This window comes from Mustela erminea, chromosome 9 (genome assembly GCF_009829155.1).
Source record: "Mustela erminea isolate mMusErm1 chromosome 9, mMusErm1.Pri, whole genome shotgun sequence".
In the NCBI taxonomy this organism is placed as follows: Eukaryota; Metazoa; Chordata; class Mammalia; order Carnivora; family Mustelidae; genus Mustela; species Mustela erminea.
Window position 1 is genome coordinate 100,625,840 of NC_045622.1, and position 17,943 is coordinate 100,643,782.

At 37.4% G+C, this 17,943-nt stretch overlaps 1 protein-coding gene across 1 annotated transcript; it reads left to right on the forward strand.

The window, feature by feature from the left end:
- LOC116600216 (olfactory receptor 1013-like) lies at window positions 1–9,333 on the forward strand. The gene is made up of 2 exons (XM_032360333.1): window positions 1–64; window positions 8,409–9,333. The coding sequence occupies exon 2, from the start codon at window positions 8,416–8,418 to the stop codon at window positions 9,331–9,333; it is 918 nt and encodes a 305-aa protein (XP_032216224.1). The 5' UTR covers window positions 1–64; window positions 8,409–8,415.
- The last annotated feature ends 8,610 nt before the right edge of the window (window positions 9,334–17,943 follow it).

Below are 17,943 nucleotides of genomic sequence, written 5' to 3' on the forward strand. Positions count from 1 at the left end.
AAGATTCTGGAACTAGCTGACTTGAATATCAGAATGATGGAATGTGGTCTTGCCATAAATATTGGTAGGTTGTGGGGTCTGGGTGTTACCAGTGACATAGAAATTTGGTTTTATCCCAGGAAAACTCAATAGCCTTCTACATTCTGTTATGCAGTAGGAGGCCCAAAGCCTCATTTTCAGGTCCTACCCATATCTTATAGCAGTTTCTGAGGCAGCTGGGAGGAAAAAAAAAAAACAAAACACTATGTAGCTTTTTCTCCTATTAGTGGTAAGGGCAATTTGCAGTAAGGGAAGGAACAGAAAATAAAACTATAAAACTGACACACACAAAAATAAGTCTTTGTGATGACCTCAAGAGCTCTGAGGCAGACTATGAGAGCTCTCTAGACTCAGGTTCAAATTAAATCATGAGAAGTGCAATTTCTTTTAAATGTATGTTTGTCTCAGGAGTTGGGGAGACAGAAGACACAGTTATTTTTTTTTGTCTTTATTAAGAAGCTTCATTTTGTTATTTAAATTCAATGAAATAACTTATAGTGTATTCTTAGTTTCAGAGGTAAAGTTTCGTGATTCCTCTGTTGCATTTACAACCCAGGGCTCATTACATCGCTTGCCCTCCTTAACACCCATCACCGAGTTACCCCATCTACCTACCCACCTCCCCTCCAGCTATTCTCAATTTTTTTCTGATGATAAAGAGTCTCTTATGGTTTGTCTCAGAAGACATGTTTAAAAAGAATGTTAAGACAACAGCCTATCATCACTGGCAGGTTGCCATAGGCTCTGGATAACATTGGTTAGCAGAGAATTCCTTTCTTAAAGTAACCCTTGAACCTGTGACCTAGCATCCATGTTTCAGTCTGCAAGGAAACACAATGGAAATATGTGCACTATTTTGTTGTGCATGTTTGTGTTGTAGATTTGAGTATTTTCAAGATCCGCAGAGCTCAGGTTCTCAAAGACACCAATGACCCAAAAGCATCCATATGTATTCTTAAAGAATATGTCCATATGTATTTTCAAGATCCACAGAGTTCAGGTTCCCAAAGACACCAATGACTGAAAAGCATCCATATGTATTCTTAAAGAATACACCCGTATGTATTCTTAAAGTGCATGATAACACACATGAGGAAATTGATTCTTAGGAAGAGTAACCAAATGATTAAAGGTGACCAGTTTATAAAGAGTTGGGATCAGACTTCATCTCAGGTCCGTCTGACCCCATATCTCATGCTAGAGTCCATATTGCTTCTCAAAATATACTCTCCTGCAAAATACCTGTATGTAAATGTACACTAGTCATTTAATCTCCATACCACCATAAAGTAGAACTGCTGTCATTCTAAAAACAGTCCTAATAAGCTGTGATACTGGCATTCTAACAAGGGTTCCTTGAAACTGACTTCCTAAATTTGAATCTCCAAGGGACAAGACACAAAAAGCTACAACCTAAGTTCTCTGGCAGGGGAAATTTGTGTTCTCTGAATTAGAGAGCCACTGATGTCAGGACCATCTGTCATGTGTCCAGTCCTCAATACTAGTTTAAAAATATAATATTCTCCAATCTTTTTTTTAATATATCCTTCAATCTTTACAACAGCCCTATCTAATAGTTTCAATTATTATTCTTGTTTTACAAGGTTTAACATATTCAGTAAGTTGTGTAAGGTTTTCCAACAGCTGTAAGCACTGAGGTCAAACTTGAATCCTTGTCCTCAGCGTGAAGGCCCAGTGCTGTCTATGCTTGGACTACCCTCCAATCCTGGCCACTTGCCAGTTCAAAGATGGATCCTCATGGCTCTTCAACATGAAAGAATTTGCTGTTCAAATGGAAACAATTCACAAATATACTCTATTTTGAAATCCAATTAGTGCGTGTATTTCAGTGGTCAGACCGTATTCTTTGACGATTTGTCCTTAGTTTTTCTTGTGCATGCCTGTGACCAGCACAGAGGAGATAAAAGAATATTCTAAGCAGAATGAATAGCAAGGCTTAATACCTCACAACTGAACACTCTATGGGCTATAAATGAAGTGAGTGTATGTATGTGAGTGTGCAGAGTTCATGAGGAGAAATGTAGCCAAAAGGTCCCCTGCAGGAAAAATATCCCACTGGACTGTGAAGCTCTACCCTTTTTACCTATGACGCCTCTGCTTGGGTACCAACCATCGTTATGGGTGGACTAGGTATGATAGGGAACGAGGTTCAGGAAGTCAAGAGTCTTTTGCCCCTTCCTTTTAAGATATGACTAACAGCAAAAATGCTTAAAAGGTTGGAGGAATTTTGTCACAGAGGGAGAATGATTGGAAGAAACTTGACGTGGTAGAAAGAACACAGAACATAGAGTCAAAGCCACTGAGTTTAGACTTAACCATGCCCACTGTTTGTTTTTTAATCCTCATTCATGACTTCCATCTGCCCTCTCATTTTTCTGAGCTTTAATTATGAGTGGAGTGTCTATGTATTCATCATTTAGACATGGGGCACATACTAATTTAGGCAGTGTTAATCATCTCCCTAACATCACCAGAGTTTTTGCCATAGTCCCTGACATTTCAACCATTTTCTTAAATTATTTATTTATTTTAGAAAGAAACACACACACACACACACACACACACACACACACACACACACAGGAGAGTAGTGGGAGGGGCAAAGGGAGAGAGAATCTAAGCAGACTCCACAGGGAGCACAGAGATGACTTTAGCCTCAATCTCGTTACCTTGAGATAATGACTAAGCTGAAACCAAGAGTCAGGCACTTAACCAACTATGCCACCCAGGCACCCTTCCAGCACTTTAATATTGGTCTAGGTTAAGCCATCAACTTTGAAAATATTCTGATTCTGGCTTCAAATGTCCTGCATGATCTCATGTACCATCATTCCAATGAAGACACACTATATTCCACACAGATCTGACAGACTTCAGATGGATTTTCCCCACCCATTCCTTGTCTTGCCTCTATGCCTTGTTGGTTATAGTTTTGTTGTTGTTGTTGTTGTTGTTGTTGTATTTCTCTTTACCAGAAATAACTTCCTCACATGTGGTAACTCTCTGTGCCTCTTCATGCAGGATAACTATTTCTCCCTTCTGTGTAAAACCTCCCATAACACACACACAACCCTTCCCTCATTGCCCCTAGCAAGCTCTCCACTCACCTTCCCCCCACCATTAGGGATGGCAGATAATTCTTTTACAACCTGTGGTACTTATTTGTTTATAAATATTTGGTTTCTCCCAATAAACTATACCTTTTTTGGATTCAGGTCCCATGCCTTAGTTCTCTCTCTTGTCCATAGTGCCTGGAAGAGCCTTAAGGACATAGTAAATGCTAGGAGATATGTAGGTGTGGGGACAGATGATACACAATGGGAGAACTGGTTTTGAATCCTGGCTCTATAAATCTCAAATTCAGTGACCTTTCACAATTTACAAATGTACAGTTATTTCTTTATCTCAAATTGCTCATCTGTAAAATGAGAGTAATAATCACTTTTACTTTACAAGATTGTCTTGAAGGCTAAAATGAAATGATTCTTTGAAAGCACTCAGCATTGGGACACCTGGGTGGCTCAGTTGGTTAAGCGGCTGACTTCGGCTCAGGTCATGATCCCAGCGTCCTGGGATCGAGTCCCACATCGGGCTCCTTGCTTCGCAGGGAGCCTGCTTCTCCCTCTGCCTCTGCCTGCCACTCTGTCTGCCTGTAATTGCTCTCGATTCTCTCTCTCTGACAAATAAATAAATAAAATCTTCTTAAAAAAATTAAAAAAATAAAGCACTCAGCAGACTGCCTGGGAAATATTCAGTATAAGTATTCATTATTCAGTATATATTATTGAGATAATAATGGAGAAACTATGCAGGTCACTCTTTAAAATTTTTTTTTAATTATGTTCAGTTAGCCAACATATGAATTAGTACATCATTAGTTTTTGATGTAATGTTCAATGATTATCTAGCTGCTTATAACCCTCTTTGGTCAACTAATCTTTGACAAATCAGGAAAAAATATCCAATGGAAAAAAGACAGTCTCTTCAAAAAATGGTGCTGGTAAAATTGGACAGGCACATGCAGAAGAATGAAACTGGACCAGCTTCTACAACATACACAAGGATAAACTCAAAATAAATGAAATACCTCCATGTGACACAGGAATTCATCAAAATCCTAGAGGAGAACATAAGCAGTAACCTATTCAACATCAGCTTAAGTAACTCTTTCAAAACAGGTCTGCAAAGTCAAGGGAAACGAAAGCAAAAATGAACTTTTGGAACTTCATTGAGGTAAAAACTTTTTATACATTAAAGGAAACACTCTACAAAACAAAAAGGCAACTCACAGAATGGGAAAAGATATTTGCAAATGACACTACAGATAAAGGGCTGGTGTCTAAGATCTATAAAGAACTTCTCAAACTCAACACCCAAAAGAACAAACAATCCAGTTACAAAAATGGGTAGAAGACATGAACAGACTCTTCTTCAAAGAAGACACAAAATGGCTAACAGACACTTGAAAAAATGTTCAACATCACTAGCTATCAGGGAAATACAAATCAAAACTATGATGAAATACCACAGTATGCCAGTTAGAATGGCAAAAATTAACAAGGCAGGTAACAAGAAATGTTGGTGAGAATGAGGAGGAGGGTGAAACCTCTTACACTGTTGGTAGACAGGTCACTTTTAGAGACAGTAGCCAAGATGACACCTTTCTTGTCATTTAAAAATTGGGTGATAAGTCGGCATCAGGGAAATACAAATCAAAACCACAATGAGATCCAGCAATTGCACTACTGGGTATTTACCCTAAAGATACAAACATAGTGATCCGAAGGGGCACGTGCACTCGAATGTTTATAGCAGCAATGTCCACAATAGCCAAACTATGGAAAGAACCTAGATGTCCATCAACAGATGAATGGATAAAGAAGATGTGGTATATATACACAATGGAATACTATGCAGCCATCAAAAGAAATGAAATATTGCCATTTGCGATGACATGGATGGAACTAGAGCGTATCATGCTTAGCAAAATAAGTCAAGTGGAGAAAGACAACTATCATATGATTTCCCTGATATGAGGAAGTGGTGATGCAACATGGGGGCATAAAGGGGTAGGAGAAGAATAGATGAAGCAAGATGGGATTGGGAGGGAGACAAACCATAAGTGACTCTTGATCTTGCAAAACAAACTGAGGGTTGCTGGGGGGAGGGGTGTTGGGGGTGTAGGGTTGTGGACATTGGGGAGGGTATGTGCTTTGATGAGTGCTGTGAAGTGTGTAAACCTGGCGATTCACAGACCTGTACCCCTGGGGATAAAAATACATTATATGTTTATAAAAAATTAAAAATTAAAAATTTTTAAAAAAGAAGCAAAAAAAAAAAAAAGAGAGAGAGAAAAGATTCTCTCTCTCCCTCTCCCTCTCCCTCCCCCACCCGTGGTTCATGCATATGTGAGCTCGTTCTCTCTCTCTCCCTAAATAAAAATAATAATAAAAAAAATAAAAATAAATTGGGTGATAAGATGATGAAATAGGAGACAAAATAAATTTGTTGCAAAATCTACTGTGTTGACACTCAGGAGCAGGAAGTCCTCTTCTAAAAATTTATGGTCACAGCTGAATAGATACTCAAAGATTATGTTTCTCTGACGTATGCATGGTATAGGGGAAAGACTGAATTTTATAATCAGGCTGCCTTGAGTTTAAATCCTGAATGCATTTACTTCTGAGTTTGCCTTGGGAAGGAAGGTTAATTAAATGCTTTGGATCTGTTTTCTCATCTGTGATTGAAATTAAAATACCTACTCCATAGAGTACTTTTACAATCAAATACAGTTTCCAGGAAGCTGTTTTGCAAAGAGTAGTTTCTCAAAATATCACAATAATTATGAGTACTTTAAAAATCATCTTCTTCTTCTTCTTCTTCTTCTTCTTCTTTTTTTTCCATTTAACCAGTAGAACCTTCTAAATAAAGTTAATACGCTTTTTAGTTAATTGCTGTTCAGACACTTGCAAAACTATGAACCTCTGGGGTGCTTAAGGAATCAAATACATTGGGGATCCTGAGCAAGTATAAGATATTTGGATTTTCAGTGTGGTCTTTGTTGGCTGGGTCTGTGAGTTTCAGGCACGTGTCTCAGTCCTGGGAGAGGTGAGTAGACAGTTCCTGTCCTCATAATTGGGGTTGGCTATCCTGAGAGACACAGGACCCTGCCAGATGATTTGGGTATTACTTAGAAGCATTTATCTGACTCCACATGTACAAGGTCCTTACCTGTGACAGCGTCTGAATCTGTCCATATTATCTTATTGGTTTTGAGTTAAGGTGTTAGAACCAAAAAGGGAAACATTCATGTATGGAGCCTATAAGCAACTGTTAAGCCAGTATTGAATATGAAAGGACAGGACTTAGTCATTAAAACCCAGGTTTCTGGAGTTAGACAACACCACATACTAACTGTATACTTAAGCTACTAATTAACACTGAATTTGGTTCTGTAAAGTTATTGCTATTAATCTTCCAACATACCTATGATGGATGTTGTGACAAAAAATAAAATAATGCATGTGCAACACTAACAACCATGTTTAACTCAGAGTAAAGTATTCAAAATTGTTCACTACTATTTGTATAAATAACCAAATTCTGGGATAATTATGACAATCGGAGAATAATGAAGTTAGAAGATACTAAATTGAAGGTTGAGTCCAGGAGTTTTCAGTGTTTCCTATACGAAAGCACTCATAGTTCTCAGGGTCATGTTTTCAAAGATTTCACCTAGTTGCACAGTTCTTGTTACTTTGTAGTAACTGACTCGGTTAAAACAAATAGCCCACAAAATTTCATAATAAACTACAATTAAGATAAAATAGACATTGAACTGGTCTATGTTTTCCATCAAAAGCGGAAGGGAAAACGGACAGTGTTGAGAAACAAAATTTAATATACTAAAGTTGAAGACCTAATTGGCTTTTTCAGGTGATTCATGAATCAAGAAGCAGAGGGATTGGGAGCTCTATGGAATGGAACATTTGTTTGAGGAGAGTTGAGCAATGAAATTAGCAAAAGAAAAAAAAAAATCCTTTACATCTTGTTGGGGAAAACTGAGTTTTTATCATGCAGAGGACCTCATTCCTGTTGATCAGGACATTTCATGCTGACTATTAAAAGGTCACATTCCTGGGTTAGGTTGAGACTATAAATCTTTGTTTTCCCAGAGATCAAAGGACTCTTGGAGACATGTTGTTTCTTTTCTTTTCTTTGTTTATAAGCACATTTAGTGAAAAGAAAAGAAAATACGTTAAATTAATAGGATATATATAATATTAGATAATGAGCAGTGCTAGGGAGAATGATAAAGCAGAAAAGGGATATAAGAAATGCCAGGGAAGGAGTTTTCAATATTGTGATCAGGAACACCTGAAAAGGCAATTGAGACTTGAAAATATAAGAGAGTTTGCTATAAAGATACTCAAGGAAGAGCATCCTGGCCTTAGAGAGAAGCAACTCCAAAGGCACAGAGCATCCCCTGTCTATTCTAAGAATTGAAAGGAGGGTGGCATGGCTGGAATGGATAGTAGGAATCAGAAGCAGAGAGGCAATAAGCTTGTCCATCTTTGTAACAACTTTGGTTTTACTCTGAATAAGTTGAGAAGTCACTGGAGTGTTTGAAGCAAAAGAATAACATGATCTAACTGGTCTTTTAGCAGGATCACTCTGCCCAACTTGTTCAGAGACCCAACTGGGCTTGGGATATGAGGGAGGAAGCTGGGAAACCCTTAGAAACTCTGTGATAGCACCCATGGGATATCACAGCGGTTTTAGTCTAGGGCAGAACCACTGGAGCTGGGAAAACTGGTCAGATTCTGGATATATTGTGAAAGTATAATCAAGAAGTTGTTGATTAGTCAGTTACAATGTCAAAGTCAGAGAGGAGTCAAGAAGAGTGAGCAATTTCCCCTAAACTGGAAAACTCCATTTACTGCAGTGGAGAAGCATAAGAGAAAAGCAGGCTGAGGAAGAATGGTTGGAACTCAGTTTGCCTTGAAATGCCCAGTAGATCCCCTGTAAGAAATGTTAAGTAGGGATTGGAACTTGTCAGTCTGGAATCCAGGGAAGAAAAATTATCAGAGTTAACAAATAAAAAATGATGGGTTTATGGACATTGGGGAGGGTATGTGCTATGGTGAGTGCTATGAAATGTGTAAACCTGACGATTCACAGACCTGTACCCCTGGGTATAAAAATACATTATTTGTTTATAAAAATTTTAAAAAATTAATAAAAAATGAAAAATGAAATTGGAATTCATATAATTGTTTTTATTTAGCATATTTTCTGTTTATTCAGCAAAATGATACAAGCTGAAATCTCACTTTTTCTCCTCTTAGGTGAGCTATGGAGAGAAGCAACCATACGGTGACTGAGTTCATCCTAGTGGGTTTCACAACAGACCCGGTGATGCAGCTGGTCCTGTTTGTGGTATTCCTTAGCGTGTACTCTTTGACCCTGGTAGCAAATGCCACCCTCATGGTGTTGATCTGTAATGACTCCCGGCTTCACACAGCAATGTATTTCTTCATTGGGAATCTGTCCTTTCTGGATCTCTGGTATTCCTCTGTCTACACCCCAAAGATTCTGGTGACCTGTATCTCTGAAGACAAAAGCATCTCCTTTGCTGGCTGTGTATGTCAGTTCTTCTTCTCTGCTGGGCTGGCATATAGTGAATGTTACCTGTTGGCCGCCATGGCCTATGACCGCTATATGGCCATCTCAAAACCACTGCTTTATTCTCAGGCTATGTCTTTAAAGCTATGTGCATTTTTGGTAGCATCCTCATACCTTGGTGGCTTTATTAACTCTTCCATCATCACCAAAAGAACTTTTGCCTTGAACTTCTGTAGTGGCAATGTCATTGATGACTTTTTCTGTGATTTGCCTCCCCTGGTGAAGTTGGCTTGCGGCAGGAAAGATGGCTATCAGACTATACTATACTTCCTCCTGGCTTCCAATGTCATCATCCCCACAGTGCTCATCCTCTCTTCCTACCTGTTCATCATTGCCACCATCATGAAAATCCGCTCCACCCAAGGCCGCCTCAAGGCCTTCTCCACATGTTCCTCCCACCTGGTCTCTGTCACCTTGTACTATGGCTCCATTCTCTACATCTACTCTCGTCCCAGATCTAGCTATTCTTTGGACAGGGACAAAATAGTTTCTACATTTTACACTGTGGTGTTCCCTATGTTGAATCCTATGATCTATAGTCTGAGGAATAAGGATGTGAAAGAGGCCCTGAATAAACTCATTAAATAAATCAAGATTCTCTCCTTCTAAGCAAATGCAATGACAATTTTTGGTCAGGTTATTCTGTTTCAAAAAGAGCTGCCATTGTGTCCCATCATGATTAACAATTCTTTCAATGTCAGTTAAAGAATCTGCACTCTTGATACATGACAATTTAAGAGACCTAAGAGAAGATTAGAGCAATTAAGGAGATAGAAATTGAATATAAAATTTAAGAATTTGTATTGAATTTCATGTTACTCTAGATTAAAAACAAATAAAAAGCTTAAAACCAAAAACTCTCCTCTACCTTCATAATGTGATAGATCAGTCCACTCCTCTAGCATGAGAATATTTATGGCTGATTGATATATACAGAATAGTATCTATATGGTTATTTCCTAAAAACTAGGAACAAGTAGGCTGAATAAAGTTTTGGTATTTTCTTATGAAAAATAATTGGTTGAAATGACTTCTATTCTCTTAAAAGGATTTCTTAAACATTTGTATATGCAGTTTGCCCCAGAAGCATTAGCATGAAGACCCAGCAGCACTCATAAGACAACTTGATACAACTAGGATCAGTAAGCATGATCTCTCCAGTCTATTTTTCTAACATATGTCCTTCAGTTAAGAAAAAATCAGTCAAGTTTACATAGTGTGATTTTTATAAATCCCTGTATAACTACGAGAGTTCCTCTTTTATTTTATAAGGGCGAAGGTGCAGGGTCTTCTACAACCAAATTGGACAATCTGAGCATTAAAAAATGATTATTATGGTAATGAATAATAACCAAAATGAAATGAAGCAATTTGAGAAAAAAAGTCTATGACTACCCATTAATCAAAAGAGAAAAATTTATATAGGTGATACACACAGGTGGTGATAAAACAAAAGAATAAATATGATGAGTTTCATTTAATTTTGATTTTTAAAAGTGAGGCAATATAAATATAATTTGTATCAATAAAGCATAAATATGTTTTACTGATGAAAGCAATGGTAAACAAACAGGAAAGTGAAATTCAAGCAAGTAGTCCTCCAAAATATAGGAACTCCGTGCAGACCAGGAAAGACCCATCAGCACCAGCAAAAACACATATTATCCCATAAAATAAATGCAAGGTATAAAATCAGTACTAGTTGTAACACATAGTACCCCAATAGAGACAGAGCACAACAGTGTAATTCCAAAATGTTTTATTTAGACTGTGTTCTAAAACGGTTCTATTTATGCCAACTCAGACTCTTTTCTAAAAGCTCTCTATTTCCCACTAATAATAGTAAAATTTCTATAAAATATATTCTTTGTAAGTAGTGTGAACAGATCTAATTGGTGTACCATAGCAGCAGAAAATCAGGTGTTTAATGTTCCTTAAGGAAAATACATTATTCCAGAGGGACACATCAGTTACAAAAAGTAGAACTGATATAATAACCCTTCTTGAAACATCCTAATGTCATAAAATCTGATTTTTATTTTAATAAATATGTTCAAGCTACTTATTGAGAACTCCTATTTTAATCCGTTTAGAAGAAACAATCAAGTCCCGTTTTCCAAATAAGTGTTAACATCTATCAGAGACTGTAACTTTCACTGGCCAAAGTGGAGAGGCATATTATTTTAGGTATGGAAAAGTGGTCTCAACTCCAGAATCAAGTCGAAATAACTTACCAAGACCCTAGTGAGAAGATAAATTACAGTTAAGAATAATTTTAGAAGATGTAACATAACAAAAATTTAATTAAATTTGTGGCACTGATGTTTTAGAAAATGTTTTAGCATATGCTTAAGTGTAAGCTTGGCAGTAAGTTTTTAAATTACGGTTGGTAATACTTCACCTGCAGTTTATGGTTGTGAAGCATGCAAAAGAATCTCCCATATTAACTTATAATTAATTACATTACAAATTTCTAAAGGAATTTACTCAAATCCCAAATGAAGTTTGAAATTTGAAAGAAAGTTGTTTCTAAATTGTACTGTTTTGATGTACAAGTTTTACTAAATTAAACATTTTTTAAATGTCCCTGTCTACCTTCCACTTGTATTACTCCAGTTTATTGACTCTTTCTCAACACCTCATATCAGAATTACCTGGCAAACTGTCCATATTTCCTTATTATTAGGTGTGAGTCTTAGATCATCTTGTTTTATTTGGTTGCAGTACTTTTCAAACAGAAAGCCAAGGAGATACTATGAAATACAGTGGTCAATCCCCTGGGTTCTAAACGCAATTCCTGATATCATTTTGTAGCACTTAGTAATTCCTCGCTGGTGATTGAGGTCAATCACCCTGCCCACTGGAGTGACCACTGTCAATTCATGATCAATTCATGAGAAGCCCAACATGGCCAGTGTAGAGTCTCAGATTCCAATTAATCAGAGCATTGAGGGCATTTACTTGGGGAATTCCACCTTTGTGCACATAGATTCCAAATAAACGGAGTATAAGGTTATGGGTAAGGAAATTAAATTCTCATGGGCTATTTGATGTAATAGAACACTCTAAGGTAGAATTAAAAGTTCAAGAATTTTATTAGGGGAAACTATTGTGTCTGTATAAGATAAAGTGGAGAGGGAGCCAGAAGAAGCAAAAAGTGGCACTCAATCATGAGGAAAGTCTGAGCACGAGTGAAGGGGAGAGGGAAGGAAGGATGGGCAAAAGCATCCTAGGCCATTGTTCAGTTCATGGTAAGTTCAGCAAAGGTAGGTACTTGAGCCAAAATTACCCATGAATCTAGTGCCTAAGAAGGATAGTCCTGCCTTGGTATCCCTGTTGTTCTCCGTCATTAGCTGGGAGCAGTCTGTGGGAAGCATGACCTTGATACAAATGGGGAAATGTATTTCAGAGATCAGCAGTTAGGACCTTTGCACAATTACATTGCCTGTTCTTGGGTCTTTGAAAGGCTCATTTTCCTGGCCACCACAGGGGCCATGGCAACTCATCCCCTTGGTTCATAGACATGTATATTCTGGATAAAGCAAGATGGAACCATATATTGGCTGCTGTTTTAAAGCATGCAGCAGACTGAGAGGACACCTCAACAACCATGAATGAGTTTTCATTTAACTCTTCCACGATTTGATCAGGCCAATCACACGTCAAATGTGTGTATAGACAACTACTATAGAATCACTTTAGAATGATAGAGCAAAAAGTAAAACTAATTATTTCTGTGAATTGGAGAAGATAGTTACTATTCCCTTGCCATCTAATATATTTCTTCTTAGAAGTGATGCATGGTGGGATACCATGTTCATGAAGAAGGCATTAGGTAAGTCTACATCTGCAGGATCAGTATCTGGCAAGTAAAAGATAGCCAACAAGTTGATTACTTTCGGGAGGGTTTAAAAAGGGGTTATTACCTAGAAATGTGTGTGGTATAGAGAACTCCTGAAGAATAGTGTTGTAACTTCTGAGAACTATAACCTTTTTTTAAATTTTTTTTTATATTTTTTTGAGATAGAGAAAGAGCATTAGCAAAAGGAAGAGGGGCAGAGGAGAGGGAGAGGAAGATATAGACTCCCATGGAGCAGAGAGCCCAATGAGAGGCTCAATCCTGGGACCCTGAGATTATGATCTGAGCCAAAGGCAGAAGCTTAACCAACTGAGCCACCCAGGTGCCCCTCTTTCTATTTTTGAAGTTGCCTGAAGACAGAGGTCATAAGCAATGGAAGGAGAGCTTCAAAATGAATCACCTGGTAAGTCCAGGGAGGCAACAAGCTGGGGCATCTTTGCAAGAAAGTAGACCAGAGAAAAACACTCAGACCTCAATCTTTTCCCCACCAATGACAACCACTGGCTAAACCCATTAAGTAGAGCGCAAAGGAGCCCGCTGATGCAGTTAAGATAGCTGAGTATCCTGGAGCAAGGAGGAGGTTCAAAGGGTAGAGAATGGATTTTGAAGAACAAAAGAAAGGTATTCAACATTTAAGGAAAATATCATATTATTAAGCAAATATGATTTACTATGCAGCTATATGTATATGAATATATATTTACATACATAATATATGTGCACATATATGTCCAGTTTAGCTTCTACACAAGTCAAGAGAAAATGAGGATGCAAATTATGACTGATTACATTTTCACCAGGGAATTGTAGTCTCAAAAAAAGAATTCTCCATTATAAGACAATACCCATTTGTCAACAAACGATTTTCTTTAATTGTCTGGTTAACTATTGCTCAAGTTTATGAAATCCTGAGGGGTAACAGGAATGTCCAACTCTAGGGATACAGAAACTGTTATAAAAGTTTTCGAGGCAAGCAGATTTGAATTCTGTTGAGGTGATGGCATTGCTGAGAATTTTAGGTAAGTTGTCTGATCCAGATGTTAGTCATAGATGGAATTTTTTACTTGTTCCTCACAATCAGGACAAAGGTCATGTACATACTAAGTTATCATAAGTGTTAAAGAAAGGGCTCCGTTGAAACATCTTCACTATCTTCCTATTAGAGTTTCTGGAAATGACGAGTTCACAAGAAGAAAGAGCATATTTTACTATTAGAGATCAAAAAGGCAATTAATATTGTTAAAAAAAAAAGACAAAGGAGAAAGAAACACCTCAGTGCACAAACAAACAGTTAATGTCAGGAACCACTTTAAAAAGCATGGTTAATATCTACAAAACTGCTGGGGCAGCAAGATGAAGTAGCTGAGATTACTAGAGACTGTTTAGGGCTAAAGCCATCCCAGAAAGTTCACATTTCTTTCAGTTTGATATGCTTTAATTCAAAAGCATCACATCATATGATATTTCTGAGAAGAATACAAGACAAAAGGAACTATCGCTCACCACAAACCTTGATGCTCTGGTAATTAGGGATGGAAATGCTTTATTTAGTTTATCATACAAAAGTATAACTTCAGTTAGAAGAATCATATGTTCAGTGGTTAGCAAGCACAGCTGGGTTACTGCAGTTGGATTAACAAAACAGAACACAATTCTTCAAGCCGTCTCTTCCCAAGAAAATGCTTTTGTCCTAGCACTGGCAGTCAGAGTAGATCTGTTCATAGCTCATCTCTTTATGTATAACATTATGCAACACATCTTTAATTCCTCAATTCTTCACATTCTGCCATTATGATGGCAGACAGACTTCATGATAAAGAATAAGAATAATGTAACTGAGGGGCATCTTGGTGGTTCAGTCGGTTAAGTGCCTGAATCCTGATCTCAGCCCAGGTTTTGATCTCAGGATCATGAGTTCAAGCCCCTTGTTGGGCTCCATCTGGGTGTGGAGCCTACTTAAAAAGAAAAGAAGAAGAATATAAATGATATTTATTTCAGCATTTGTCAGACTTGATCTATGGACAATGTACAATATAAGCCCATGGGCTCCTTTACTGAAAGCAAGTTTCTGGGTCCCACCCACAGGTTGCTAAATTAGAAATTCTGGAGCTGGGCCAAGTGATTTTTACAGGCTCAGAATTTGAGAACCACTGGCTGTCTGAGTGGTTATGATGTGCTAGGTAGTGTGCCTAGTCCTCACTTGAGTTACCTTCTTTACAACAACCCAAAGGAGAGATTAGTTATATATGTGAAGAAATGGAGGCTTTACAACATTGGCTAGTGATGGAGAAACTGAACCTTTGTTAATCTCCTGAAAGTCAGATGCTTTTTCCATGATATCCTGGGCATCTCTGGTTTAGACCACTCAACTCTCATTGTAAAATCAGGCTTCCTATCCATCACAATGGATAATCTGTTGATTATGTGAAAAAAAATATCTTCACAGACTCACTCCATTTAGGCAAAGAAATATTTGGCAAAGCTGTTTGCAGACAGATTCCTTTGTTTTTTCCTATTTTTGTTTGCAAAGATGAAGGCAGGGATTACTCACGCCAGAAAATGCACATGGGATATCAAACAATTCTGCTGATGGTTTAAAAGGAAAATGACATAATTAGAAGCCACCCAGAAATTCATTTCTATTGGTTTGTTTCTTTTCCAACTCAGGGCTACCCATTCATTCATTCATTCATTCATTCATTCAATATTTATTGTAGGTCTATTACATACCAGTTATTATTCTAGGCACAAGGCATATAATAATGAATGAAAGAGACAAAACTTCCTGCTCTCATGAAACTTACATCCTAGTGAGATCTTATCTCTGCTTGGCTCCAGTGACCCAGTATGCCTATGAAAAATAGAAATTTACTACTCAGAGATATTCTTCAGATAGTTTCTATTTTTTCACATAATTCCCAGAAGACCCTATAATAAGTCACAGAGTAAAATACAAAGCTGTGGAGTGTGGTTTCTTCACAAAGTGATAGCATCCTTTAAGGAACATTTCTGAAATGCAGTTGGATTTTTGACTGACACAAAGATCAAAGGCCCATTTAATAAACAATAGACAATGACGAAAATGGTTTGCACCTAGGGGGCAGTCCGATCCAAAGAAAAAAAAAAATGTCTATACTCTCTACAGTGTCTTGATGGACATTTGTGCATTGAAAAAAGAGCTTTGTAATTTTGTGAGTTTGAAATCTACTCCATTTTACAAATAAACACTGTATTTGCAAGGTTATACTATCAATCAACTCACCTAGGAATTCAAAATTGAGGGACGAGTGTCATTTATTTTGTTGGAACTTTATCAAGAATGATTCACCTTGTCAGAAAAATCTTATCACTGATGGAAGTGCCAGTTATGATATTTGGATCACTAATACATTCGTGATGATTCTACATACATGTATAACCACTTCACCAAATGTTGCAGGATCTACATATTAAAATTCACACTATTTCAGAAAAAAATCCTATAATTATTACCATGTAATAGTTCTATTATGAGCTACTTTTCTTTTATGTCATTTTTACAATTATAATTAGATGTTTTATATACATATGTGCACATATGCACATAGGTAGGTTTATTAACCACAAATTTCATTACAGGACTATAAGGGAAGCATTTTAAATGTTTGTTATAGAGTGGATGTTTTTCAATGTGATAAATTCAATTTTAATTTTAAAATTCAAATAGTTCAACTGAGAACTATTACTACAAATAATATCAAGGTGGGATAATTGTCTTTTTAAGCATTGTACATAGCTAGTTATAAAACTATTCTCCATGGAGAATAATGTCAAGTCCCAGGCTTTTAGACCCAAAAGATTTACAATGACATCACTTATTTTGTTACCTGACATAACCAGTTGGATTGATTTGCTGGTCTCCACACTGAAATTTCTCTCTGATTCTCAATTTGTTTCTCTCCAAGGGACATATGATAAATGTGCCAAAGACTTCTTCACAGTAAGTGAGGAGAGAGGTTGCTCCATGATCATGGAGGGAAACTGTGTAGGAGACACAAAATTTTACCTTAGGGTTTGGGGCTAGGCTTGAGAATTTAATTGGCAGGAGACAGAGTGATAGGAGAAACACATACAAATGTATTTAACATAAATGTTACATGACATGGGAGCCTCACAAGGAAATGAAGACCCCGAGAATCAACAAAATCTAAATGTTTTTATACAAAATTGAGCCAAAAAAAGACAAGTGTAGAAGAATAACTAAAATATATGGGGGAGGCTAAAGGAAGATACGTATTTTAGCATTCAGGTGCACTTCCCCCTCGGATCACTACATTTTTATCTTTAGGGTAAATACCCAGTAGTGCAATTGCTGGGTCATAGGGTAGCTCTATTTTCAACTTGAGGAAACCTCCACAGTGTTTTCCAGAGTGGTTGCACCAGCTCTCATTCCCACCAACAGTGTAGGAGGGTTCCCGTTTTTCCGCATCCTCTCCAACATCTGCCATTTCCTGACTTGTTAATTTTAGCCATTCTACTGGTGTGAGGTGGTATCTCATTGTGGTTTTGATTTGAATTTCCCTGATGCTGAGTGATATGGAGCACTTTTTCATGTGTCTGTTGACCATCTGGATGTCTTCTTTGCAGAAATGTCTGTTCACAAATGAATGGATAAAGATGTGATACACACACACACACACACACACACACACACACACACACACTGAAATACTATGCAGCCGTCATTGAAATGAAATCTTGCCATATGCAATGATGTGGATGGAACCAGAGGGTATTATGCTGAGCAAAATAAGTCAATCAGAGAAAGAAGTCAATTATCATATGATCTCCCTGATATGAGGAATTGAGAGGCAGAGTAGGGGGGGCGCTTAGGTGGTAGGGAAGGAAAAAGTGAAACAAGATGGGATTGGGAGGGAGACAAACCATAAGAGACTCTTAAACTCACAAAACAAACCAAGAGTTGCTGGGGGGTAGGGGAGGTAGGGATAGGGTGGCTGGGTTACAGACATTGGGGAGGGTATGAGCTATGGTGAGTGCTGTGAAGTGTGTAAGCCTAATGATTCACAGACCTATACCCTCAGAGCAAATAATACATTATATGTTAATAAAAATAATAATTTAATTTTTTAAAAAACAGATAAAAAACTTACTACAAGATTTACAGTAATTAAGACAGTGAGCAAACTGTTGTGCCTTGGGTTAGGCAATGGTTTCTTAAATAAGACATCAAGAGCAAGCAAGAAGAAAAAAGATAAAGTGAACTTTATCAAATTTAAAAGTTCATGCATGCCAAAGGATATCATCAAGAAAGTAAAAAAAAAAAAAATCACACAAAGAAT